This window comes from Humulus lupulus, chromosome 4 (genome assembly GCF_963169125.1).
Source record: "Humulus lupulus chromosome 4, drHumLupu1.1, whole genome shotgun sequence".
Lineage (NCBI taxonomy): Eukaryota > Viridiplantae > Streptophyta > Magnoliopsida > Rosales > Cannabaceae > Humulus > Humulus lupulus.
The window spans coordinates 3499860-3527678 of record NC_084796.1 but is presented as its reverse complement, the minus strand read 5'-3'; the positions used below and the strand labels follow the sequence as shown (position 1 = coordinate 3527678).

General features: G+C 31.2%; 2 protein-coding genes across 2 annotated transcripts; both read right to left on the bottom strand.

The window, feature by feature from the left end:
* Nucleotides 1-335: 335 nt before the first annotated feature.
* LOC133829688 (cycloartenol synthase-like) lies at nucleotides 336-15717 on the bottom strand. Its single transcript, XM_062259449.1, has 15 exons — nucleotides 15465-15717; nucleotides 15158-15352; nucleotides 11279-11368; nucleotides 8361-8561; nucleotides 7624-7711; nucleotides 6776-6942; nucleotides 5116-5304; nucleotides 3944-4057; nucleotides 3725-3850; nucleotides 3068-3190; nucleotides 2823-2981; nucleotides 1933-2304; nucleotides 1010-1090; nucleotides 797-880; nucleotides 336-692 (listed from the first exon to the last, which is right to left on the bottom strand). Exons 1-15 carry the CDS (start codon nucleotides 15666-15668, stop codon nucleotides 567-569), a joined length of 2319 nt encoding a protein of 772 aa, XP_062115433.1. The 5' UTR covers nucleotides 15669-15717; the 3' UTR covers nucleotides 336-566.
* A 7658-nt stretch (nucleotides 15718-23375) lies between these two features.
* On the bottom strand, nucleotides 23376-24161 carry LOC133830640 (uncharacterized). The gene has a single exon (XM_062260654.1). The coding sequence runs from the start codon at nucleotides 24159-24161 to the stop codon at nucleotides 23376-23378; it is 786 nt and encodes a 261-aa protein (XP_062116638.1).
* Between the last annotated feature and the right edge of the window lie 3658 nt (nucleotides 24162-27819).

The window sequence follows — 27819 nt, the reverse complement described above, 5'->3', positions numbered from 1 at the left end:
ACATTTTTTAAGTGATTTTGTTCTTTAGTATACTTTTGATAATTTTTTACAAAATGACTTCTGTCTAAAATTTAACTAGTTGTCTAAATTTTTCGACCAGTTTTCTAAAATTTTCGACCGACTGTTTGAATTTTTCGATCAATTGTGTAAATTTTTTACTAACTGTCTAAATTATGAGAAACAATTTTGTAAATAATTATTAAAACTAAACTAGAGTGCAAAATAATTTTAAAAAATATATCATTTTGCCAAATAATAAGTATTATTGGTGAATATATATATATATAATGTTATAATAAATAAAGTGAATAATTGATTTATCAAAACACAATCACTAGTAGTACTCATGAGATGAGCTTTTTTGGTTTTATTCATTCATAATACATAGCTTTTTCTTATCACGACATGAACATATAATTTTCACCGTCCACACATGATCCATTACTATAAATATTGACTTTAACGTTTTTACATAATTAAACAAACAAACATAATACTAAATAGACTGAACAAATTGACAATAAATGTCAATGATTTATTATACCAAATCAGCTTACGATAATATATTATATATTGTTAGAAGAAGGCAACAAAACCCGAGTGAAGTAGTTTCCAAGGGCCCATATAGGGAATATGTTTCTGTACGCAGTATAGCTGATCATCAAGCTTCCATTGGTCACTCCCATAATTTCCTATTCATCATTTTTCCAATAAACAAATTATTATATATATGCCAAAAACAACTTAATTATTAGTATTTATAAATACACATTCTTGATTATTATTGTAACATTACCTGTTGTGGAAAATCCCCGTTTTCCATTTGTGAATTAATCAACAATTTTGCAGCCTGATGCAAGGGTGTGGGATCTCTCTCGGCCTGTATATATATATTCAAATACATACACATGTCACATGAACATATATGTGTATTATTATTAAAAGTGTATAACATAAATATATTTATATGATCGATCGATTCATATATATATATATATTGTATATGTACCTGGCCAGCTTGGATGAGAGCTAACATGGCCCATGCAGTGTTTACCAAGTGTGGTTTATCTCCTTCCAAATTGGTGTACACCTATTATATAATTTATATATATATGTATGTATATAGTGAGTGTTTTTATATATGTATGTATGAGTAACTTTTAGATTAAAAAAATATAAGCTATAAAACATAAAAGAATAAATGAGTTCATTGTTTGTCAATAATAAATTAGGATAAACCTAGTTGGATGCATAGTTAGACCATTTCATTTACAAATGTAAATAGTGTGCTATATCCAGCACAAAAAGTTAATATATTACATATTTAGCACAATTTTTAGTATTATGCTCCAATGCACAATTATAAAAATTATTGTAAAATTTAATATTTTATTAATACTAATTTGATATTTATTGAAAATATACAAAAAATAATTATTTTGCTTTATTTTTTATTATTGATAGTATAAGATAATAATAAAATAATACGGTAAAAAATATAGCATTTAATGCATATTGATAAAAATAATACTAAAATAATAAAAATCACATAAAAATAAATAAAAAAATGTAATGCAAAATGTGCGCCTATGCCAAATTTTGGCCCAACTTTTAGTGGCACAATTTTTGGCACACCTTGGAGCTTGTTTTTAAAAAAAAAAAAGAGGTATATATATTTTATCATTGAATTACCAATTTCATACTCTTGCCTATGCTATTATAATTTTATTTTCAACCATGAATATATGTAAGATTGGAGAGGATATTTTTTCAAAGGATTACGCTATTCCAAAATAATGAAAAGGGTCTTATCATTTCTAATTTCGTAACAAAACCAAATGATCCAATTTTCTACTCTTCAAAGGTAACCATATATTATTATTATTATCATAAATCAATAAATATAAATATATATATATATATATAGTGTACCTTGTTTGTGCATGAAAGATAACTCTCACCCCAACCCCCAGAAGAAGGAAGTTGCTTGGAGAGCAAGAAACGAGAAGCTCTTCTAATGGAATGACTGGTGTGGTAGGTGCGGCCGGCGGCGACCAGGCCCTCTACGGCGAAGCAAGTGGCATAGGTGTAGCACACACCCCATGATCCATACCACGACCCATCTTTTTCTTGCCTGCTCTCTATGAACTCCGCTGCCTTTTCTATGCTTTCTTCGATCTCTTTCTTCCTGTGCTCCTTGTATTTCTCTGTGAACGACTTCAGACCCTTGATCACTGAGGCTGTACATTCCACATACTGGTGCTCGATCATGATGTCTTCAAATATCTCAGATGGATTCATCAACTGCATATATAATATACATTATTGCACTTAAATACTTCATTTGCTTTTACGGTAAAAATATCTTGGTATGTTTTAAAAACCATTCATTTGTAAATATATAAAAATTTATAGGGTTTTTCACTTTAAGCCCTAGATTTTTTATTGTTTTCGACTTGTAAATAGTTTTTGAAGTGATATTTTTTTTATGACAGTATATATTGTAGTTGTTTAGAGCATCTGTAAATTTTCAAAAAATTCTGAATCGTTTATACCGAAAATTAGGTTCAAATATGTTGATTTGCACGCGCATAAAAAAAATTAGTCATGCGTGCAACAACATATTTGAACCTAGTTTTCGGTACTGTAAACTATTCAGAATTTTCTAAAAATCGCGCTAATGCTCTAAATAGCTACAATATACACGGTCATAAAAAAAAATCGTGCCGAAAAATGTTTAAAAGTTGAAAATATTGAGAGCGAGCATGAAATGGAGCCCTATAAGAAAATTATCCAATATTTATATATAAATATATATACACCTCCAGCCAAGCGTAGGATCTTGTGAGTTCATAGGGTGCAAACCCTCCATTATTCTTGTCTTGTAGAGATAAAAGAAGATGAATAGTATCCTTAAGGTGATCTTCTGGTATGGCTTCTCCCACAATCTCAGATGCCATTTCTGATAGTAAGACGGCTGCCTGTATATATATTTATATGAATTTTTTCGTGAATTTTTTGGTTGATCAGTGATGAAAAACTCTTATAATATATATGTATATATGACCTTCAAAGCTTCGCCAGTACAATCAGTGACAGGCCAACCATTGTCAGGAGTTGAGAAGGTCCATCCTCCCTTTGTAATGTGGCGATACCACTCACTTACATTACCCCGACTGTTTTTTCTTATCTTCATTATATGTAATTCAAAACAATATATATTAATTGTATGTGATCAGTATAGTAGTATATATATTACTATATAACAGTATATATTTTCTTATTGGGCTTTATTTTAAGCATTATTGGTGGGGTTCTTCACTATTCTCGATTCGTGATAAGTTTTTGGTGCGATTTTTTTTGTATGACCGTATATATTGTAGTTGTATAGAGCATCTGCAAATTTTCAGAAAATTTCGAATAGTTTATAGTACTAAAAACTAGGTCTGAACATGTTACTTTCTACGCGCATAAAAAAATTTAGTCACGGGTGGAACATGTTTGAACCTAGTTTTCGGTACTGTAAACTATTTAGAATTTTCTAAAAATCGCATTGATGCTCTAAATAGCTACAAAATACATGATCATAAAAAAAATCACGCTGAAAATGATTCAAAGGTCGAGAACACTGAAAACTCTACCAGTAAGACTTAAAGTGAAGCTCTATAAAAGAATTGTCATATATATATATATATATATATAGAATTATACAAATATTAATTACTTGTGTTTTTTTGATGAAGTAGTGAGCTTTCTTAAGCATTGAACTGTAATATTCGTCTTCCAAACGGGTTGCCCTGATGGCTTGAACAGCCAAAGCACAATCCCACAGTTGAGACCCATTATATATCTGAAGCATGAGCAGGTGATGATGACGATGATATATATATACACATTTATATATATATATATAAGAAATTATTAGTAAAAATATATAATAAACCTGCATTTTCAAACCATCTTCAGCCAGCCAAAGGTAATCTTCTACTCGGGAAAGGTGAGACATGTATGCATTAGAATGTGGATCCTCTACCCAACAGCAAACCATGTTGAGTACCTGCATGCATGCATTATCGTATATTATTACTTATATCAGTATATAAGACAATTCTCCGCCATGGTCGTCACTTTACGCTCTATTGATGTGACTCTCAGTGTTCTCGACGCGATTTTTTTTCTTCATGATAGTATATATTGTAGCTATTTAGAGCATTAGTGCGATTTTTAGAAAAATTTGAATAATTTACAGTACTGAAAATTAGGTTCAAACATGTTGTTGCACGCGTGACTAATTTTTTTTATGCGCGTAGAAAGCAACATATTTGAACCTAATTTTTGGTGCTGTAAACTATAAGAATTTTGTGAAAATTTGTAGGATGCTCTAAACAACTACAATATATACTATTTATGAATCACGAACATTGAAGAGTCCCACCGATAAGACTTAAAGTAAAACTCCAATAAAAAAATTCTCATAAATATATATATATATATAATTGAAACAATAAGGTATCTCATATATTTAGGCCACCACATCGGTGGTCTTTTAACAATATTATATATTGGTATTTTTATTTCCAATGGTATCCAATACTCATACTTTTATTGGTGTAATCTAATATAAAATTAACTAACTAGCTAGAGGATTTTAGCTCATGTAGTATTACACATACATTAATTTAAAATGCAAAATAACAACACTATATTTCGACGTGTCTAACACCACATATGTAGTCACATTTAATGAGACTAAAACAATTTAATATTATATAATAGGTCTCATATATTTAGGTAAATTCTGCAAATTTTAGAAAATTTTAAATAATTTACAATGCTGAAAATAAAGTTATTAAACATGTTCACGTGTGCAATAATCTGTTTTGAACCTAGTTTTTGATATTGTAAATTATTTCGAATTTTCTGAAAATTTGCAGGATGCTTTAAATAACTACAATGTACACAATCATAAAAAAAAATTCGCTGAAAATACTTTCCGAACCAAAAATACCAGAAATGCACCGATGTGTCCCTTTTTGAGGGGTGCAACGGAGAATTTCCCTATATTTTATTTTAAATTAAATTATGCGTACACCAAGTGATAATTTAAAGGTTGACCTTGTTGACTGGGCCAATGCAGACGTAGTTAGTGTTTTGGTCTTCGTAGTGGATATGTTGCATGACAGTACGAAGAGCTCTCTGCCTTAGCTTCGACAAAGGCCAACTCTTCAGAAGAGGTTCTCCTATCTTATGCAGGCGATCCCAAAGTATGTCCTGTATCTTTGGATGTGGATAATACAAATCCTCCTAATGAAAATCATAATCATCATCATCATCATCTTCTACTACATGTGATTATTATTCTCATATATATATATATATATATATATATATAAATACTAGATACAAATCTACTATTCCTTAGTTTTATTTATAGAATTTATTAATTATTTTTATTAAATTTATATTAATGTCATATAAAATTTAAAATAAATATATTATTTTAATTAAATTATTTATTTATTTTTATTTAAGTTTATATTTGTTCTATAGTTTTTGAATTTGGAGTACCAACAAGAGATTATATATTATATGTTTAATATGATATTATTCTAATAAGTGAGTTTAAGTTTAATTAAATTTTATTTAAGTTATAAAACGTATAATTTATTATTTTTAAATAATTATCATTGTAAAATATCTTAAAAATATTAAATTTTAATTTGTTTAATTATTTATTATCTTAAAAAAATTATCATTGTAAAATATTTGAAAATAACATATTTTAATTTGTTTAATTATTTATTATTTTTAAATAATTATCATTGTAAAATATATAAAAAATTACTATATTTTAATTTTTTTAATTTTATTTAAATTTAAGTATTTACAAACTACCGTTAATTAATATAAGAGTATTCTGTTAAATATAAGAATATTCCGTTAAAGTTAACATTAAAAATAATAAAAAACCGTTAAAACTAAGAATTTTTGTTATCTACACACTTATTATATATACTAGATACAAGCAACGTGCATTATGCACGTTTGTTTAGTTTTATTTATAGAATTTATTAATTATATTTATTAAATTTATATTAATGTCATATAAATTTTGAAATAAATATCATATTTTAATTAATATAATTTATTTATTTTTGTTTAAGTTTATGTTTGTTCTAGTTTATGAATTTGGGAGTGACAACAAGAGATTATATATTATATGTTTAATGTAATATTAAATATTATACGTGGATTCTAAATGTAAGTTTATTGTTAGATTTTTTTAAAAAATATTTTGTTGCTAATTGACAGTAATTTATATTATATGTTTAATATGATGTTATTCTAATAAGTGGTTTTAAGTTTAATTAAATTTTATTTAAGTTATAAAACGTATGATTTTATTATTTTTAAATAATTATCATTGTAAAATATCTAAAAAATATCTTATTTTAATTTATTTAATTATTTATTATTTTTAAATAATTATTATTGTAAAATATCTCAAAAATATAATATTCTAATTTGTTTAATTATTTATTATTTTTAAATAATTATTATTGTAAAATATCTCAAAAATATCTTATTTTAATTATTTATTTCATTTAAGTATTTACAAACTACCGGTAAATGTAAGAATATTCTGTTAAATATAAAAATATTCCATTAAAATTAACCTTAAAAATATAAAAAACTATTAAAACAAAAAAATTTCATAATAATCTACACACGTATTATATAAAATATTATATAGAAGAGACATTAATTTATATACCTTATGGCAAAGGTTACGAGAGGCATCCCAGTCAATTAGAAGATAGGGAAGAGTATAAAGCTCTTTCCTAAGAGACAAAACCAAGGAATTAATAGGACCCACAAATTTCCTCCTGTATAGATATGACATTGGCAGATACACCATTCTACAATGACACCACATTCGTCCTGCAACCATATATATATATATATAATCTGTTATATATATATATATTTTTTGTAACATCTATATAAAAGAATGATTATTTTTCATTATTATTTTTTTATATGAAGAAAATAAAAAAAAAAGTGGTGTCCTCACGCCCCAGCTCAATATCATCATTTTTAAGAAGTGGAATAGAAATAGACTTGTCTAATGCTTTTTCAAAGGATATCTAGGGAATCCACACCAAGCACAAAGATCCACTTCGACCTAAAAACAAACCCTTATACGAGAGCTAATAGCTCGAAAAAAAGATCCACTTCGACCTAAAAACAAACCCTTATACGAGAGCTAATAGCTCGAAAAAAACTTTAATACATAGGTCAGCATTTGTCACTATACTTCCGCCATCATTGGTTTTTTCATTATTATTTTTATTTGTTTGAATACACTAGTACTAACCCATAATTTTCAACCTCATTCTCCATTTAAATATCATTCGAATGTGATTTTGAAATTTATAAGATTTCTTTTATTATTTCTCACTCAATTTTTATTCTCATCATTTTAAACTTTACCTACAATACTTACAAGGTAATCTTTAATATTAGTTTAATTATTTTGTTTTTTCTTCTTTTACCATAAATCGTGAATTCTTTCCATAAATGTTATATATATATATATATATATATACACGTATAACCTACCTGGGTGCATAGGATTTAAAGTGTATGGAAGAAGCCATAGCTCTGGAGGTATTGGATTGTTGCCACTCCATTCATATACTCCAAGTACCTAATTAATTATAATATTATTAATTCTCTATATTATAGTATAAATCCCCCTAACTTTGTTTTCTACGTTATTTTCACACATTATATTTATTTAAAAAATAATAATATAACTATATGTAAAAATAAATTGAGAACGACTACAACACATCCTTTTTTTTACAACACTGGTGCATCATTTTTCTATTTTCAGCATCTGGATAGATATAATCCCAAAATTTTTTATATGATGTTGTACATTGTAGGTATTTAGAATATCCTGCAAATTTTCAAGAAATTCTAAATAGTTTACGAAGCCGAAAACAAAGTTCAAACTGTCAAATTTTACACGCGTACACAAAAAACAGGCACGCGTGCAACAGACAGTTTAGACCCTGTTTCGGTACCATAATTTATTAAGAATTTCTTGAAAATTTGTAGGATGTTCTAGATAGCTAGAATGTACATCATCATATAATTTTTTTTGGATTGTAGCTATTCAGGTGCCGAAATAGAAAAATGATGCACCGGTGTTGCAAAAAAAGGGGAAGCGTTGTAGTCGCTCCCAAAATAAATTATGTATTTATATATTTTCTATAAAAAATTTGTTAGTCCTCTCTATATTTGGCTCCGATAATGATTTTTGTGAGTGAATAAATGCTTATTAATTGTACCGAGAGCCACATTTTGCCCCATGAAGGAATGTAGGTAAGGCCACCATGGTGGAGTATCCATGATCTGGCTTTGTGCATGGCTCCAACGTCGCCACCGTCGTTCATGTTTTCTCCGAGCAATCGTAGAGCCACGTAGCTTAGCCCACTACTGAGCATGGTGCTTCTTCCTTCTATGTGTAGTCCCCATCCTCCATCTTCATTCTGCATCTCGTAAATAAATTATTATGCAAGTTATAAATATAGGGCAGCACTTCGACGCAGCCAAAGCCCATTTTGATACCTAAATGACTTTTTTTTCTAATTTTTTTTATAACAGTGTACAATGTTGTCATTTAAGACATCCTGCAAATTTTCAAAAAATTCTGAATAGTTTACGGTTCCGAAAACAAGGTTGTTGCACCCGTGTCTGTTTTTTAATGCGTGTGTAAAATTCAACTGTTTGAACCCTGTTTTCGATACTGTAAATTATTCAGAATTTTTTAAAAATTTGTAGGATGTCTTAAATGACAACAATGTACATTGTCATAAAAAAAATTGGAAAAAAAGTCATTTAGGTGTCGAAATGGGCTTTAGCTGCATCGGTGCAGCCAAAGTGGTGTCCTATAAATATATATTATATAGGTAATTAGAAAAAATAAATTAATGAATAATATAAAGTATATATGTTCTGATTATTAGAACAATCATACTTAACTGAACAAAAAGAGCTTAACCAAATGAGTAGAAAATAATAAAAAAAAAAACCTAATAATAATGAGTAGGTAATTGAGAAAAATTTAACAAGCAGGAAATCAAGAAAATGAATATGAAAACAAATTATTATGTGGTTCACAAGAGTGTTAATCAAACTCTATTACAAAACACTTTTGGATGTTGATGAGACTAAACTCTGCTTAATTTGGACAAATACATCTTAATACTGAATTCTAAGCTGATATCCAAAGAGTAATAAACAAAGTCGGTCTTGAGAAAGTGGGGGCCTAAAATAGATTTAGTATAATTTTGGGGCCTCAAATTTAAATATATATTTTTATATAGGTATATAGAAAAATAGTATATTTTTTTAAAAAATGTCATTTTAACACCATATCATTTGCTACAGCATTAGCATAATGCTTGTTATATGACATTTGTATCATATAATATATTAATTTATTTGGGGAGAGGGATTTCAAAAGAGTGTTGTAATTTGACACCTTAAGGTATCCAACACCATATGAGATGATATCCCATGATTAGTTATCGATACTCCATAATATTTATTAAATTTAAATAAATGGGATCCGATATTAGATTGCATCAATAGCGGTATGTCACATCCTTATAGTATTGGGCACCAATAATATCCCTTAGCTATTCTCATTTCAAAATCACAAGACTCTTTGTGATGAGAGATATAGTATTATACCTATGATCGACTACATCACATGATATATATTAGGACAACTTCACAAAGAAATTATATGTGAACACTTAAGACACATATATCCTTATGAGTAATGATTAGGGATGTAAACAGTGCGGGGCGGGGTTGGGGATGGCTCCCCATCCCCGTCCCGTCTCGAAATTGGGGCCTCATCAAGTACTCGTTTAATAAAAATGTTTAATTTTTTTTTTCTAAAATTGATAAAATAAATTAAAATAATTAATACTTTTTAATATAAAATAATTAAAAAACAATAAATTATACCATTAATATATATATTTTTAAATGAAATATTATATTATATATTTTTAATAATATTTATATTAAAAATATAAATTACAATGTAAACGGACTGATTCAGGACGGAAGTCATCTTCCCCACACATGTTAAATTGACATCCCTAATAATTATTGCAACACACTTAAATTATATACTTAAATTATATACTCAAATCTTTCACAATAATATATCATTAATTTTAATTTTAGTAACATAATATATTAAAAAATATTTAAATAGCTGATAACTCATCATAATTGACTTAAGTGTGTGTCTCAATGTCATTGTCAACTCATATATATCTAGAGAATATTATTTAATCAAGACCTAAACTGTAGAGAACGTTTTGCACCAAATTTATTTAATATGTGGCTTGATTTGACAAACTAGATTGTCTTGTCTTCTTCTTCCGTATTATTTATTTATTTATCTGTCTATTTTCCCTCTGAAAAAAAAAGGCTCTCGTTTTGATACACAAGAGCTTGGTGTAGCTCTCATTATAACAAGAGTACACTGTCAAAGCATCTCTACGTGACCCAAGTTAATCCTTAATTATTAATATCAAATGTCTATTTATTTGTAACTTAGTTGATATTCACTAATTAATTGCTATAAAAAAAAAAGAGAAATACTAAGGGGCATTATTGGTACAATCCAATATCAGGTCCCACACATTTGAATTTAATAAATATTATGAAGTACCGCTAACCAACCATAAAGTGCAACCTCATGTAGTGTTGGACACTTTAAGGTACCAAAAAGCAACACAAAAAAAAACATACTTTTGCACAAATATTATGTAAACTTTTAAAATGGACTTCCTTTTATTATCTCATTTTTAATGCAATTTTTAGATGGAGCCAAAGAAAGACTACATTTGTTCAAAGCAAATTTAATGAAAGAAGGCTCTTTTGATTCTACTATCAATAAGACTCCAACAACTAACAAAATTGACTTTAGAATATGCACCAAGTTGTGATATTAAGAAACTTAGGGCATGTTTGGTAACTCGTAATATGTCGTATTTTATTGTATTTTAATGAATTGTATTTTATAATATATTTTTATATAATATTATATTTGGTATTGACTTGTATTTTAAACCAAATATAATATTATACAAAAATATATTATAAAACACAATTTATTATAATACAATATACCAAACACACTGTTATTAATTAATAGCACAGTATTACCATTAATTATTACCTGATGATTATAGATGAAACGACAGGCCTCACGTCGGTGCTCAAGGGGTAAGATGGCATTTAGAGCCCCTGTCACACTCAATCCAATAACCTATATATAGAAATATATATACATCATTATCAAACTCATTAATTATTACTTATGTATATATTTATAATATAAAATTTACTTATATTTGATATTCGATGTTGTATCAAAGTGTAGTTTTAGTACTCTATATATTATGAATAATACTATTTTGATACCCTTAATTTGCGGAATAAAATAATACCAAATTTGATCACAAATGACAGAGTATCATTTTATACTGATTTACAAAATACAAGCACCTTATAAAAACACACGTGATAAAATTTTATATCACTTTTCAAATTATAGGGTACTATCATTATTAAGAACATATGATACCAAAGTTATACTTTGTTAAAATACAAAATATCAAATAAGTACCTACCATTTATAATATATCAATATCAAATATAAAATATTGTGTATTTTCTAGGTCTAATTTGTTTCCTTCGCACGAATGCAAAAATCCTACCAAGGTTTTCAAATTTTTTTACAGTGAATTACCCAATTTTTTTTGTGGGAAAAGTACACAAAGTTACAAAAGCATAGTTTCTGTAGTTACCCGCTTAACACCGTTAACTACGTAGAAGTGAAATTGGCAGTGAAACTGCTTAACATTTTTTTTCTTTACGACAAAAATACTAAATATTTTTTTTATCAGCAAAACTACCCAACTTTTTTTTTTATACGAAAATTTACCAATTTTAAATGTTTAGACATTAAACATTCAAACAAAAAGAAAAAAAAAATGAAAACTTGTTAAAATAACTTCTTAGAAAATTATAAAGATAGATAAAAAAAAAGTTGTTAAAATTAACACAAAAAATGATTAACATTAACACAATTTATGAATATTTTTTTTAATTTCATGAATTTTAAATTTTAATTAATTAGATTATTTAAATTTAATTAATTATTATTCACTCAAGCTATAATTTGTTATGCGACTTTTGGATTATATTATTAAATAATAATGGGAAAATACCAGTTTGGCTAATGTGTTTTTCCCAAATATGCAATCGGCATTTGTGTTTTGTTAAATAATAATTCAGACTTTGTGTTTTACGAAATGGATCAAAATTATAGTACTTTATACTTAATTTTGGTCAACAAAATTTCAAATATAATATTTCATTCTCAGCTTCTCGACCACTTTTCGCTTTTCTGGACCCATCGCATCACTGACGGCTGAGAATTGATCTTATAATTGAAAATATTTTGACCAAAATTGAGTCTCTAGAATACTATTTTGATTTATTTTGTAAAACACAGGGTATGAATAGTCATTTAACAAAACACAATGGTCGGTCGCGTATTCGAAAAAGTCACAGGGGCCAAAATGGTATTTTCTCAATAATAATTAAGAGCTTAGTTTAGTAATTTGCTTGTTTAAGGCATAATTTTAGCGTATATATATAAAAAGGAGAATTGTTGCGAAAATTCCTATATGGTAATGCTTGTAGTCCTTACCTAGTCATTAATTAACTATGATAACGGGCTGCGTGTTCCGAACAAATTGGATAAAAAAAAAACTACAAAAAGATTTAAGTGCTACAAATATGACTATTTAAATTTTTTTAGCTACAAATATGACTATTTAATATTATTATTATTATTATTATTATTATTATTATTACTATTATTACTCACATTTGTATATTATTAATAATAAAAGTACATATATCCATAGTTTTTTTTTATCTATACTAAATGTAACATTTGTAATATGTATATTTATACTATAAAATGATAAATATATGTATACTATAATATTGATTACGAATATATACTTTTATTAAAGAAAACTATATTATAATAATGATATATCGAATATTTTAGATAAATTAATTTTCAATAAAATAAAGAATTTGTACTATAAAATGATTAAAAATATATATTTATTTAATTAGAAATAAAATTATTTATATGCTAAAAATAATAATATAAAATATGAATATTTGCAGCAGTTAAATTACTATGAAATTATTTATTTATCCAATCAAATATAGACATGTGGCCAACTGCGCACCAAAACATTAATGACAAAAAAATTTGCACTAAAAAATTTACATAGGCATTTAAGTGCTGCAAATATCAGTACATCAAAATTTTCACTACATTCTCACATATAAATATTTTATTATTGGGCAAGATTTGATTTTACTAATCGCATGATATAATTTAGAACTTAAAATGAGTAATACATTTTGGAAAGTGCCACACATATCCATAATATTACTTTTTTTTATTATTATTAGTAAAGGCATAACCTAGCTAGTGATACTGAATATTTTTTCACAAAGTATCACTACTACAAAATAGATTTTTAATGACTCAATATTATGTCTTACACTATAGTTGTAAGACATTAAAAATTTGGAGAAGTATTTTATGTCTAAGTTAGTAAGACATAATTTTTTTTATTTATGTCTCATTTTGTAAGACATGAAAAGATATGAGAGAAATTAAAATGAGATATTTCAGGAGACATGAAAGACATACCATGTCTCCTATGAGAGTTATTGAAAGTTTTTGCTATTTTCTAACTTTAGTCTCACATCGCTTAGAAAGTAAATATTTTATCATTTTTCTTCTATAAAATGATTATCCTTCTATTTAAATATATAAAATAACAGAAAATAAAGAATATAAGATGGTATTTATTATTTTTAATTAATATTTACAATTTAAAATTATTATATGTAATAAAATATAATTCAATTTTATTAATTAATAAATAAAACGAAAATAAAATAGAAGGAAAAAATATTACCCACAAATTTGATAAGAGACTTTTTTTTTTGTAGATATTTACAATTGTGGTAAATTTTAAAAAAAATATGTACTATATTTAAGTTTTAATTTTCTAGAGAAAGAATTATTAATTTATTTATTTAATCCAATCGTAAGAAAATAAAATCTTTTGGATTTTATTTTTTCCTTCCTAAATCCAAAGTCCAAACAAGATCATAACTTCTCTCATATGGAGACATATGAAACTTTTAACGTCTCCCATATGAAGACATTGAAAGTTTCCTATGTCTCTATATGAGAGACATCAAATCTACCCATACAATGACTTCCTCTACAATGTCTCTCTTTATAGGAGACATGATAGATTTTTAACGTCTCTCAAATGAAGTCATAATAAAACCTCCATTTTTGTTGTAGGGTATAATAAGTTCAAAGCTTGAATCTCCTACTCCTAAAATTTTGCATTCAAGAATTTTTTTTTGTCTCATTTTTTAAGTCTAGGTGATACCAATTAATTATGATTCCACTAAAAATGTTTTAGTCATTATATATGAGAAAAGATGTTTAAATTTTAAAACTAATATACATAATTTTATATTATAATTTTAGTATATTCTCGCCCCTCTTATTTATTAGAGTATATATGGTGTCTCATATAAAATAAGTGCAAGAATATTGATGAGCCATTAATAAGAAGATGGGTAACTGCACTAATTATCAATTATTGGTTTTTAGATATAGAGTCACATGATTCTTGTCATGGTATCATAGTTAGCTAAGCCTAGTACATACAGACACTTGAGATAAAAATAAAAGCAAGCTAAAAATGAGTCACTTATGATTGGGTGATTCAAGATTGGTGAGCAAAAAATCACTACCATCTTAAGGGGATATTAGAGTATGATGACGCATATGAAACAAGTGTAAAAATATTGAGTGATTAATAAGAATATGATTAACTCTACTTATAATCACTAATTAATTTTTAAATGTATCACATTATAAATATTTCTAATAAGATATCGAGAGTGTGTCAAGAAAAGTTTTACTTAATACCAGTCCAGGTAGAAGAAACAAAGGACCGCTACAATCACCGGGCCAAAAGCCATCTTGAGTTTGCAAAGTTGAATAGAATGACAAGGCTCTTCTCAACGTGATTTTCACTTCTTCCTTGCTTATTTCTTCTCCACTTTCCACCTTCACTCCTTTTGTTATTGTGTTCTCCACTGGGTTATTATTCTCCCTTGCAAACTGCAACAATATCATAATCACCATAATCATCATCATCATCATATCATTATCATTATATATATATAAATGAAAATATAGATATAGATATAGACAGACAGATAAATAGATATACATGAAGCCTCATTAGAAGATCAGAACTTTGTTTGAAATGAGAGCGGTTGTGGTGAAAGTGATGGCGAAGGTGTTGGAGTTGAGCTGTGTGTTGAGGTGTTAAGCTGCTATGATGGTCGAACTCCCAGTACTGTCTCCCTATGTTCTCATTCACGCTCTTCACCCAAGGATCCTCTTTTCCCTCTGAAACCCTTAGCTTCCACATGATGATGATGATGATATAAGATTATTATAGTACTGTATAATATATATAGATATATTCTTCTACGTACTGCTTCCTACGTTCAAAGAAGAAGAAGAAGAAGAAGACTCATATATATATAAGTAGTACGTAGAATACAGTTTAGTAGTACGGTTTCTCTATAATATGTCAGCATTTGAGTAATAATTTGACATTTTACTGAATAAATTTAAGGGAATTTACTCACTTGCTACCTTATGTTCTTGCAAAGTATTATTTTAATACATTCTGTTTTCAATAATGTTGATATAGTATTCTGTATTTTAAAATTATACATATTTAATACCCTAGAGTCAAATTTGATAAATAAAATTTTGTCAATATGATCAAACTGTCATCAGTTATATGTAATTAAGTAATTAAATTTAAATTTGGAACTTACATAATTGACTGTAGTTTGATTAAATTGGTAAAATTTTATTAATTAAATTTGAGTTTAGGATACCAAATATCTATGATTTTAAAATACAGGATACCATATAAGTATTATTGAAAATAAAAGGTACCAAAATGATACTTTGCAAAAACACATGATACAAAATATAGTTGCCTACCCATAAATAAATTCAGAAATAAAGTTTCGATATTTATTGAAGTATCAATAGAATGAAAATTCTGGCATTTTATTAACTGCAAAAAAATCCTAAAAAATAATTAAATAAAATTTGTAAAATTAAGTTCCCAAAGATTATAATTTAAATAAGGCCCAGATATATTTGCCATGTTGGCCAACTTGTACGTACCTTACTCTCTATTTGGCAATTACATAACTAATGCTGGTGGTTGTCTGACCGTTTTCTTGATATGTATATATATATATATAACATTTTTTTAATATCAACTAGCTAGCACATACAACTCCCTTTGCCCCAAACCTCTCTCACCAGTACTGAGCCCAACTGAGGCTTCATTCATTAATATCATTGATCTAAACAACTCTTACTTTTGCTTCGTTGTATCTAGGCCACTTTCTTTCATTTGATGTCTTATTTAACAGTCTCACCCCACCATTCTTTTATATATATTTATATATATATATATATTGGAAGCTTCGTAATATAGTGACTTTTTATTTTTATTTTTTATATTTGACAGTTAGGAGAAATTAAAACTTTTTTATTTATGTAACGACATGATAGTTATTGCGGACACTTCCCACCAATTTTTAAAAAAATTATGAGTAATTTATAATGTCAAAATTAAGGTTAAAAAATAGTTTGTTTTTACATGAATATAAAAAAAAAAATTGATGTGTGTCACTGATTGTTTGAATCCTGATTTCTGCATCATGGATTATTTAAAATTTCTCAAAATCTAGTCGAAAATGCCTGGTATACCTGCAATACACAATTATATATATATAAAAAAACCTACAGTAATTAAGGACAAAAATGATGATTCTACCTAAAAATTTTCCTATATAGAGCATTGTTATTTGGTACAATATAATACCCAGCCTTACATAATATATATAATTAGTATAAAATATGTAAGACCCGATATTGAATTGCATCGTTATGATACATCATAAAATAATATTTATTGAGTAATATGATACCCATAGCAATAATCATATTTATTACTTCTTGGGCTTATCAGAGTTGCAAGAAAAGATGTATGCACTTGTGTCCAATGGAGTTTAACCAATTTCCTCCACTTCAATATTATTATTTATGATATTTTTTTACTTTTGAGTAGTACTCTCATAAGTTTAATATTTGTGATTAATGATGTACGCCATGAGAATCAGCATGTACCTTTTTAGGCAGCTCGGGTACAGTTGGCTAGCAAAAAGTTATAATTCCCTGATACGCAATATAAACGTGCGTGATCAGACACCGTACGCCTGAATTAGACCAAGCGACCCATGATCCATTTTACCTAATGATTAGACCACACTTTAATATAAAATGTAAATATTAATCATTAGTGTAACAGAGATGATGTGAGGGATCAAAGGGTCACAGGATGACCCCAACACCTACCCAAGGATCATTCTCCTATAAATACCAAGACCATGGGTAGTGTTGGGGGTTGGATTTTTCTCGGTAATGCAAATGCTGTAAAAATATAGAGAGAGATACAGTAATAACACATGCTCGTGCACTAGGAGGATTTTAACCTCCGAACCACGTAAAAAGGAGCGAGTATTTGTTTTATATTTCGTTTCTAATATTCCTAAGCATTATCACTTTCTTAGTACGGTTTATCATTAAGTATTAATCTATCATAGTTATTCAAATAATTCATTATTAGTGAAAAACCGCGTCAACAAATGACTAACATTGCTTACACAATTCCTTTGCGCTCCCATAAGTAGCATGTTGTGTGGTATGGTAAACAAAATATTTGATTTCGACTACACAAAAGAAAATGCAAAATTTTATATTTCGACCAAAAAAAAATCTCATTTTTCAACCCAAAAACAAACACAAAATCTCATATTTTTATCTTTCCAAAAATGGTAGAAAATATTATATATTTTAACCTGTTGAATTGACTTGGGTGTGATCACGCGTACAAAATCTATAAATACAACTTGCTCTCATCTGTTCAGAGATTTTCAACTAATTAAGACCAATAATAGAGAATATCGTTGAGAGATAGGTGGTTAATAATGATGATAATTATCATAACAATTCTGGCTCTCATCTCTTCAAAGATTTTACAGCTATGACCAAAACCAATAATATACAGAAAGAGATCAACCTTAATTGAGAAATACACTACAAGAATCCAGGTTTATTTGCGGCGAATGATTTTCGTCACAAATACCTCATAAATTTGCCATAACTACTTCGTCGTTAATACAAAGTTTTATCGTGTATAAAAACTTCGATGCAAATAATAACCTATCCACTGCAAAAATTCATTCCAAAGTGATATTGATAACTTATTTGTTGTGAAATATTTAAAGTATTTGCCACAAATAATAATCCTTCGTATAAATAAAAGCATAAAATATTAAATTATAATTAATAAAATTTTTAATATATGATAAAATTTTAATTAAATTAATTATAAGTTAAATATATAATAATATTCAACATTACTAGATATGCATGTGTCAATTAGTAAAATTAATTTAAATATAAATATATAATAATATTCGCAATTGCTAATCGTCTCAATTAATTTTGTAATAGTTATTACAATCTAATATTAGACTACTCTAATCCTAAGTTCGTAGCATCATCATCGTCAATGTTATCTACAAACTCAATGATACCGTGATGATCACATATGGAGGTATTTACGGAGGTTGTGACTGCAACCCAGAATTTATATTAAAGCGATGGCGAAGCTTGTGACAATGCAACCCCATATTTGATCACGTTAGGTGAAGAACGAGCTTCACGAGGAAGGCGTTGAGACATGTACTTGAACTCCACCGTGCACAACTCCATCATGCATGTGTGCGACATCTATTGCATAAAAAACTTAGTTAATTAGTATAAAACAAATAAATAATATAAAATTATTACAAAATTATGATTTATTTATTTAAGTTATTAATGTTATTATTTTTGAAATAATTAATTAAAAGTAATTAGTTATTTATTAAAATTTAATTTTCTAATTAATGATAATTAATTATTATATGTACTTAATTATTAATAATTATTTTATTAGTAAGTTATTTTATTAATTGTGCTCAATTTTGATATTAAAAATTATTTTATAATTAGTTTTGAATTTCATTAGTCTACCAAAATTTTGGCAACATAACAACTATATTATAACAGGTCCCAAAATTTAAAACCTACAAATAACAATTACACAGAACAAACACACACATATGTATATATATATATATATATATATATATATATATTATATCCTACCAAGAATATATCAAGTAAAATATATTAAAACTAAGAAATATAGCCACGCTTTGCACAGTTTTATAATATTACATAATTATATATATATTTTAAAAAACATTATATTTATTTGATTTTTTTATAATATTTTTAAAAAATAATATAATATATGAGTAAAAAAATTCTAATTCTTTTTTATAATAATAAAAATTTATAATTTTTATATATATTTACTAATTCTTCTACTTTTACTTAATGCTATATATTTGTGTAATTCATTTATATATATACATACTAATAGATATTAGTGTCTCAATTTTTTTTTAAATTTTTTTTTTTTTTTTTGGTAAGCAAGTCAATTATATTGCAAAACCAAAAATACAAAAGCTGCAATGAACAGCTAGACAACGTTAATTACAACTCAAACAACTTGTGAAACCAAATCAACTCATCTACATTCCTTCCTAAAGAACCAGTGTAAAGAAATCTATTATATACAGCCCACTTAATCCTTCTGATAGTATACTGAACAGACCAAACCACACTATCCCAATAGGCTATGTTACGAACTTTCCAAACATGATAGATGAGACTAGAAAGGATAGACCAACTCACTAACTTCTTGAATCTACTAAACTTGGATCTTTTTATCCATTTGAAAATTCCTTCCACAGAGAAGATTCTGGTTCTAATTTCCAGCCATCCCAACAAAATATGAGCACAATGAGCACTGAAGGAACAGCCAAAGAAAAGATGGCTATGAGTTTCCTCTTCAACACCACAAATGCTACAGCAAGAATCAATATTCAGCCCAAATTTCCTCAGACGATCTTTAGTTTTCAATCTTCGAAAGAGATACAGCCAGATAAAAATTCTATGCTTAGGAACACTTAATCTACTCCAAAGATCAGCATAAACAAATCTTGGCTGAGTGTTGTTCAATAACAGTGCATATATATCAGAAATAGAATAAAAATTCTCCTCAAACCTGTTTCTGGTAACAACACCTTTGATTTTTTCTTTAATCCGCACAATTTGACGCCAATACCAGCTGCTATCGCTAGGAGCTTGATACTGCCACCAATCTTGATTATGGAGATAGACCGAATGCACCCATTTCACCCAAAGGTTTTCCTTGTTCATTGTAATATGCCAAACATGTTTGCCAACTGCAGCATAGTTCCAGTAGACTATATTCCTTAAGCCTAGGCCTCCCTCAACCTTCCTTTTACAAACATTCTGCCAAGACACAAAACCAGGTCCAGAATAATCAGCCGAGCCATGCCAAAGATAAGCTCTACAAATTTGATTGATTCTATCCAGAAGAGTCTTTGGAAGGATCATAATCTGAGCCCAGTAAGAGTGAATGGCCATCAAGACAGCATTGACTAGAGTAAGCCTACCAGCTATAGATATATGCCTCGAACGCCAGACCCGAATTCGCTGAATAATCCTTTCCACCAACACATTACACTCAGCCAAGTTAATCCTTTTCGAACAGATTGGGATCCCAAGATAACGAAAAGGCAGATGGCTTTTGGTAAACCCCGAAACTAAAAGAATACGGTTCACCTCTTCATCCCTCATCCCATGGCAATAGATCGCTGATTTAGTTATATTAGCTTGAAGACCCGAAGTATCAGAAAATCTTTTGAAGCCTTGTAAGAGGAAAACAATAGATTTATAATCTCCTTTACAGAACATAATAACATCATCTGCAAAGCATAAATGGTTTAGCTTAAGCTCCTTGCATCTGTGATGAAAATGAAAGTCAGTTTTGCAAGCAATCTTAGCTAAAATTCTAGAAAGATATTCCATACAAATGACAAAAAGAAGGGGAGATAATGGATCCCCCTGCCTTAAACCCCTCTTAGCCTCAAAATAGCCATGGAAAGTGCCATCTAGCATCAGAGTAAAATGAGGAGTTCTAACACAGGTCATAATCAGCCCCACAAAACTACTAGGGAAATTTAACTCCTTAAGCATCTCCTCTAAAAAGTCCCATTCAACCGTATCATAAGCTTTTTTCAGGTCCAATTTAATCATACAGTTGGGTTTCACATTTTTCCTTTGATAGTGCCTCACAATATCCTGACAAATCATGATATTATGGGCAATAAACCTCCCATGAATGAAACCCCCCTGGTTTTGAGCAATAAGATCAGGAAGAATAATTCGGAGTCTCTCACAAATAAGCTTTGTAGCTGCCTTATACAGTACATTACAGCAAGATATTGGTCGAAAATCACTAACATTGGCTGGGCAATTAGTTTTCGGAATAAGAGTGATTGAAGTGTTGTTTACCTCTTTGAGCAGGTGCACCGAATGAAGAAATGATAAAACAGCCCTGCAAACTTCTGTTCCAATGAGCTCCCAATTAGTTTTGTAAAACCCACTACCATAGCCATCCGGACCCGGAGCCTTTTGGTTAGGAATAGAAAAAATAACTCTTTTGACCGCCTCAGGGGAATAATCTTGGAGAAGGAACTGTTGCTGCTCCTTAGTAACTAGAGGCCCCATGCCAATAACTGATTTCATCACCTTTGTGCGCTTAGCCAACTTAGAGCCCAAAAGATCTTTATAGTAGGAGAGAAAAGCCTCATTAACCCCCTCTTTCGAATCCACCCAATTTCCTTGCATGTCCATAATGGAATAAACAGTATTAAAGGCTCTTCTTTGTTTTAAACTTTGATGAAAATAAGTGGTATTATCATCCCCTTCCTTAATCCACCTGATTTTAGCCTTTTGCTTCAAAAACTCTACATAGTTATCCTGACAGATTCTATAATGCTCACAGGCAGCCACCTCTTCCTCTATTCTCAAAGTGTTCAAGGGATCATGTTGAAGAGATTGCTGAGTCTCATGCATATTATGCCTAGCTAGCAAAACTTTGGCTTGAAGGTCTCCAAAATGCTTTTTATTCAGATCTTTAAGGGTCCCTTTCAGCCTTTTAAATTTCTGGACAACTTGAAACATTGGCGTTCCATCAACTTCCTGAGTCCAGCTCTGAGAAATTATTTCATGATAACTAGAAGCAGAACTCCACATGTCAAAATAGCGAAAAGACTTTTTTCCCCCCTTCACCTCCGAATAAACTGACAGGAGAGCTGGGCTATGGTCAAATATTCCCTCTGGTAAGAATACTGCTTCAGCAATGGGAAAAAGAGAACTCCACTCCGGATTAGACAAAACTCTATCTAATTTAGCATAGACTCTATCATCTCCACTTTGTTTTTTATTCCAAGTATAATAGTTGCCTGAAAACTTAGTATCCTGAAGATCACAAAATTCCAGACAGTCTTTGAAAACAAGACACGCAGACTTGTGACCCCTCACTGATATACGGTCCTCTCCAAATAAGGTTGCATTGAAATCACCCATCATAAGCCAAGGGCCAACCAAATTCCTTTTAATACTTCTCAACTTTTCCCATAAGCTCATCCTTTCACTATGCTTGTTGAAAGCATAAACAAATGTAGTATAAAAGCCTTGCACTCTCTTCGGCTGAACAAAACAGTGAATAAACTGATCTGAGCACATTAGCACAGTAAGATCAAAGGCTTCTTGTTTCCATGCTAGAATAATCCAGCCACCCGGATGCCAAGCGAGATTAGACGTGAAACACCAACCCGAAAACATTTTCTGATACAGCTGCCCCATTCTAGGACGTTTAATTTTGGTCTCAAGAAAACAGACCATACCAATCTTCTTATTACTGAGAAAATTTTGAACCTCCTGTTGCTTTTTCAGCTTATTAATCCCCCTCACATTCCAAGTTAAAATTCTATCCATGAGCAGCTGGAGGCACTCCCCCTCCCATTATATTAGAACTCATTTCACACAAAATCTACCCAAATTGTAAGTCTTCTGCTGTATCCTTAAGAATTCCAAAAGTATTGCCAATATTTACAGATTGCTCCTTCTTTTTGAGCACCTTTCTAGTTTTATGAACAACCTGAAAACCATCCTTATCCAGTCCATGGTCTCTCGTAGTGTTATCAGTCTCCACACCAGGACTATCTGAAGTTCCCAAAACAGCTGGGATTTCCTTGCTTTGCTCCTCAGTTACAGGAGCACCACTTTTAGGCTTCCACACTGATGTCACTTGAGAACCATTTTGCTGCTGCTTGCGACAGACCATATCATCATGTCCCATTGATTTACATTTCGAACAGAAGGTAGGTTTCCATTCATAGTGAATGTCTAGGCATATCAATTCAGAACTTTCATTCATAAAGCTAATAGACGATGGAAAAGCTTGAGACACACTAACCTCCACCATCACTCTTGCAAACTGTAAGCGATCCCTGTTTTTGGTGGCCAAATATTCTCTAAGGGGTTTACCAATCTGCCCAACAATCTTGAATAAGGATCGAGTACCCCAGTATATTAGATCCAGATTATGGATTTGGATCCAAATGGGTATCGAACGAATGTCATCCTTCTGCAAACATACATTCGGGTCCCATGCTTTAATCATCAGAGGTTTCCTATCAAAAAAATAGTATCCACCTGCAAGCACCTTATCTCTGTTCTCCATAGAAGTAAATCTCACAATAAAGAGGCCATGTTTCAGCAAACCAATTTTATCCACCCCCAACGTCTTCCAAATACGCCTGAAAAAACCTTCCATGACCAGAATTGGGGTTTATAATTTTTTTTTATATTATAAAAATAAAACCTATCTTTTTCTTCTAATTTTAACAACATAAATAAAAAAATTCAATCTAATTTTTTTATTTAATATATATGTTGACGCCGTTTTTCGTCAGCAGATAAAAGAAGAGAGCACGTAAACAATTTAAGACAATGGCCAAAAATAAACAAACGAATCAAACACAGTTTTTTACGTGGTTCAGCAGTTAAATCTGCCTAGTCCACGAGTCACTGTTATTAACCTCAAGATTATCTCTGAACAATTCTTTAGCAAAAATTCTCCAAAGTTTTCTCTCCAGGATCAGAATTTCGGTCCTTTACAATGGTGCATGCCTTCTCTATTTATAGAGAAGGGTGCAGAATACTATCCCACATATTTTGGGTAGTTACTCTTTTGTGAATAAAAATAAATGGCTTTAAATGCCAATAATCAGATATTAAAGGAAACGTCCCCCAAAGATCAGGGGGCGTATAACTGTATTAAATAATATCCCACAATTCTTGGGGATTTACATCAATTAATGAGGACTACATCTCATAGTTATTACACTTGTAGATACTCAAGGTGGTTATAGCGTATCTTCAAGGCTCCAGCATTTCTGGTCTCATGTCATTGTGCGAGCCACTGACATCTCCCGAGCTAACGTTTCTTTCGAGATGGGATATCGAGCTTAAGAACCATGCTCCGAAGTTCCTGAAGATGAAGATGTTCTCGGAGCTACCTTTCGAGATCGAGGTTATTTCGAGATCACCGCACTCGAGATCATACATCATACTTTGCAAGCTCGACTTACAATCCTAGATCACTCTAATCCTCACGAGACCATTTGTTGCGAACTCAGCTTTCAAGGTCATATTTACTATGGCTCGAAATCTGGGTATAACATTTTGCCCCCTCAAAAGTATTTGTTCGAATCCTAAGAGAAGGAAACTTTTGAACTACTCTTTTCGGGAACCATACCGTCACACTCTTGAAGATGGACACGTGCCAGATGGGTATTGCTCACTTTAGGTACTTGAGTACCTTGGGAACACGCCCACGATCGTTCGTCTGACAACTTTTCGGCGCCATCTTGTCACTGATTCCCATCCATTCGATCTGTTGAGGAATTTAATCAACGCTCCTGATTAATTCAGTTTTCCCACCTATATATACAAGACCCCCTCTTCGTCTTCTTCACATTTGTTCATCACAAGCCAGAAAAAAGAAAAACACTCCCTAAACTTCTTATCACAGTTTACACTCAGTGCATGTTTTCTAGGCCGAAGAAACAAAGGAATCCTGGTTTGTACGAGTCAGTGAGTTCTTTCTTGCAACCTCTTCTCCACTCGACGATTTCGCTGCAATCACCATCACTGTGTAAGTACGCCATTTTTGTTGTTCTTTTTATACTGTGTTTGCTGTGTATGTTAGTTTACGTTCTTAGCATGATGCGATAGGAGGTTTTGAACCGATAGGTTTTTAGGCTTTCTGGATTTTCACTCTGGATGTTCGTCTCTGGTTTATACCCATTTTCGACGTTTGAATGTGGTTCCCATTTTCTGGGTTTTGAAATTCTTAGGCAGCGTTTCTTGTACATTAAGCTTTCGGATAAAAATATGGGCTTTGACAAATACACGAAACCCAAAAATGCTTTTCCTGGCTAACTGCCACTCTCCTTTCCCTTGAACTTCGGGACTTTAAAAAAAAATCATCCACGCTCCTTTTCCTTTCCTGTGGAACACGCGCTCTGACCCCTTAGTGAGGGTCTAAATACTTAGTTTCTTGTCCTTAGATCTCCGAGCTCATCCATCGAGCTCGTGATTCTTGCATGCATGGCCCTCACCATTTTTTCTTTCTCGTTAGATGTCACAGAATCCGGAAAGACGGTGGGGGTCATTACGAGCAATTCCTTATGAGCCCAAATCTCCGAGCCCGGAATCGATCTTTGCCCGGAACCAGCGTCGGATTAAAGAATACGAGATCGCACGCGAGCAAGAAGACATTCGAGCCCACTATCGTCGCCAGATAGACGAGGTCATTGAAAAGAAGAGAAGGGTTCTTCGGGAAGCCATCTATCCGGAGCCTAACCCAGGACCTAGGCCAGTTCCCCTCGACCCTGCGTTAAAAGTCACGATAGCATACCACCCGGGGGAACTCCAGTTTTCCTTAATGGCGGAGCCTTCGTCTTCGCAGCCTAGGAGGGAGATGTTTGAAGCCGAATTCTACCAAAGCTCGGTTACCACCTCCGACCAAATAACTGATATCTTGGCCATCCATGGCCTTAGCTCGTTGGATACACTGAAGTGTCGAGCTCCGACAAGGCATGAACGGAGCTGTTTCGCTCCTGGGGGCCGCAATTCCAGTGTGAAATACCCGGCCTGGAGCCAGGAGCATATAAGGGCAGGAGCTTTGCTGCCCCTGAAGTCCTTTTTCAGAGACTTCATCGATTTCGTTGGGTTGGCTCCATTCCAACTCAACACCAACTCATACATGGTACTATCTGCCCTGAGGTCCTTATTCCACGAGCTGGGGTGGATAGGACCTTCACCCCAAGAGATTTTATATCTCTTTTGTTTGAAGAGTAATCCCTCCCGAGCCCGGGGAGGAGATGGTTTCTACTATCTTTCGAGCTACCCCAAAGAGACGAAGATCTTTGAAGATCTTCCGAACCACCCCCCTGACTTCAAGAAGGCTTTTTTCTGGACAGACGGTCTGTTCCCGTCTCGACATCGTTCGTTTAGGCGGATTCGTAAGTATTCTCGTTACTTTCTATTTTTGAGCTCGAATTTTTAGCCCTTGAATCCATGTTTAGTTGAAGTGTATCTCGTCTTTCAGCTAACTTTCAGCATCCCACCCCTGACGAAACAATGAAGGAGCACAGAGAGGCTCTGCTCCGACTCCCATACGGCAGGAGGTCTCTCTCATTTCTATTACATGAGGACAAGCTGCGAGCTTGTGGGTTGTTGGGACAGGGCCAGTCAACCTCTGACTGGTCCAGTAATAAATATGAACGCTGGGAGGAAGTGCCACTGCCCACAGGCATCCTTCCTCCGAGGAGAGAAAGGAAAGCATCTCTCCCAACTCGCTCGAGAAGTCCGCGGTCGGGAAATGAGGCCAATGACGAAGCCTCGAGTTCGGACTCCGGAGGAGGTAAAACCCTTCCTACTTCGCGAATGTGGTCCCCCACTTTGTTAAAACACAGGCCCAATAGACTAGTCTCGTGCCCACAGGATAGATACCACTTCTACATATGGAGTTGGGTAGATGACTGTGTCCATAGGTTTGATAGTGGGCTTGGGAAATATGATACCATGTACACCACGGACGAAGTGTGGAATGGGATAGCGGTGCAGTATGGGACCAATGACTATAGGGACCTCTCGAGGTTGTCACCAACTTATAGGGAAGGCACTCCCCCCGCCTCTTTTGAAGACGGGGGAATTTCATGGTCCCCAAGCTCGAGCTCGGGGAAGAGTCCCAGTTAGGTTTTTTCTTCAACTGGTTTACATCTTTTCCCAAAGTTATTATCATTGTTTAACTCACTGTCATTATGCAGGTGCCATGAATCCCGACCTCGACGCCGTGCTCTTTAGTGATGGGGGAGCTGGCGCCCAGAAGAGCAAACGCCTGAGGATACCAAAGAGGCCCGACC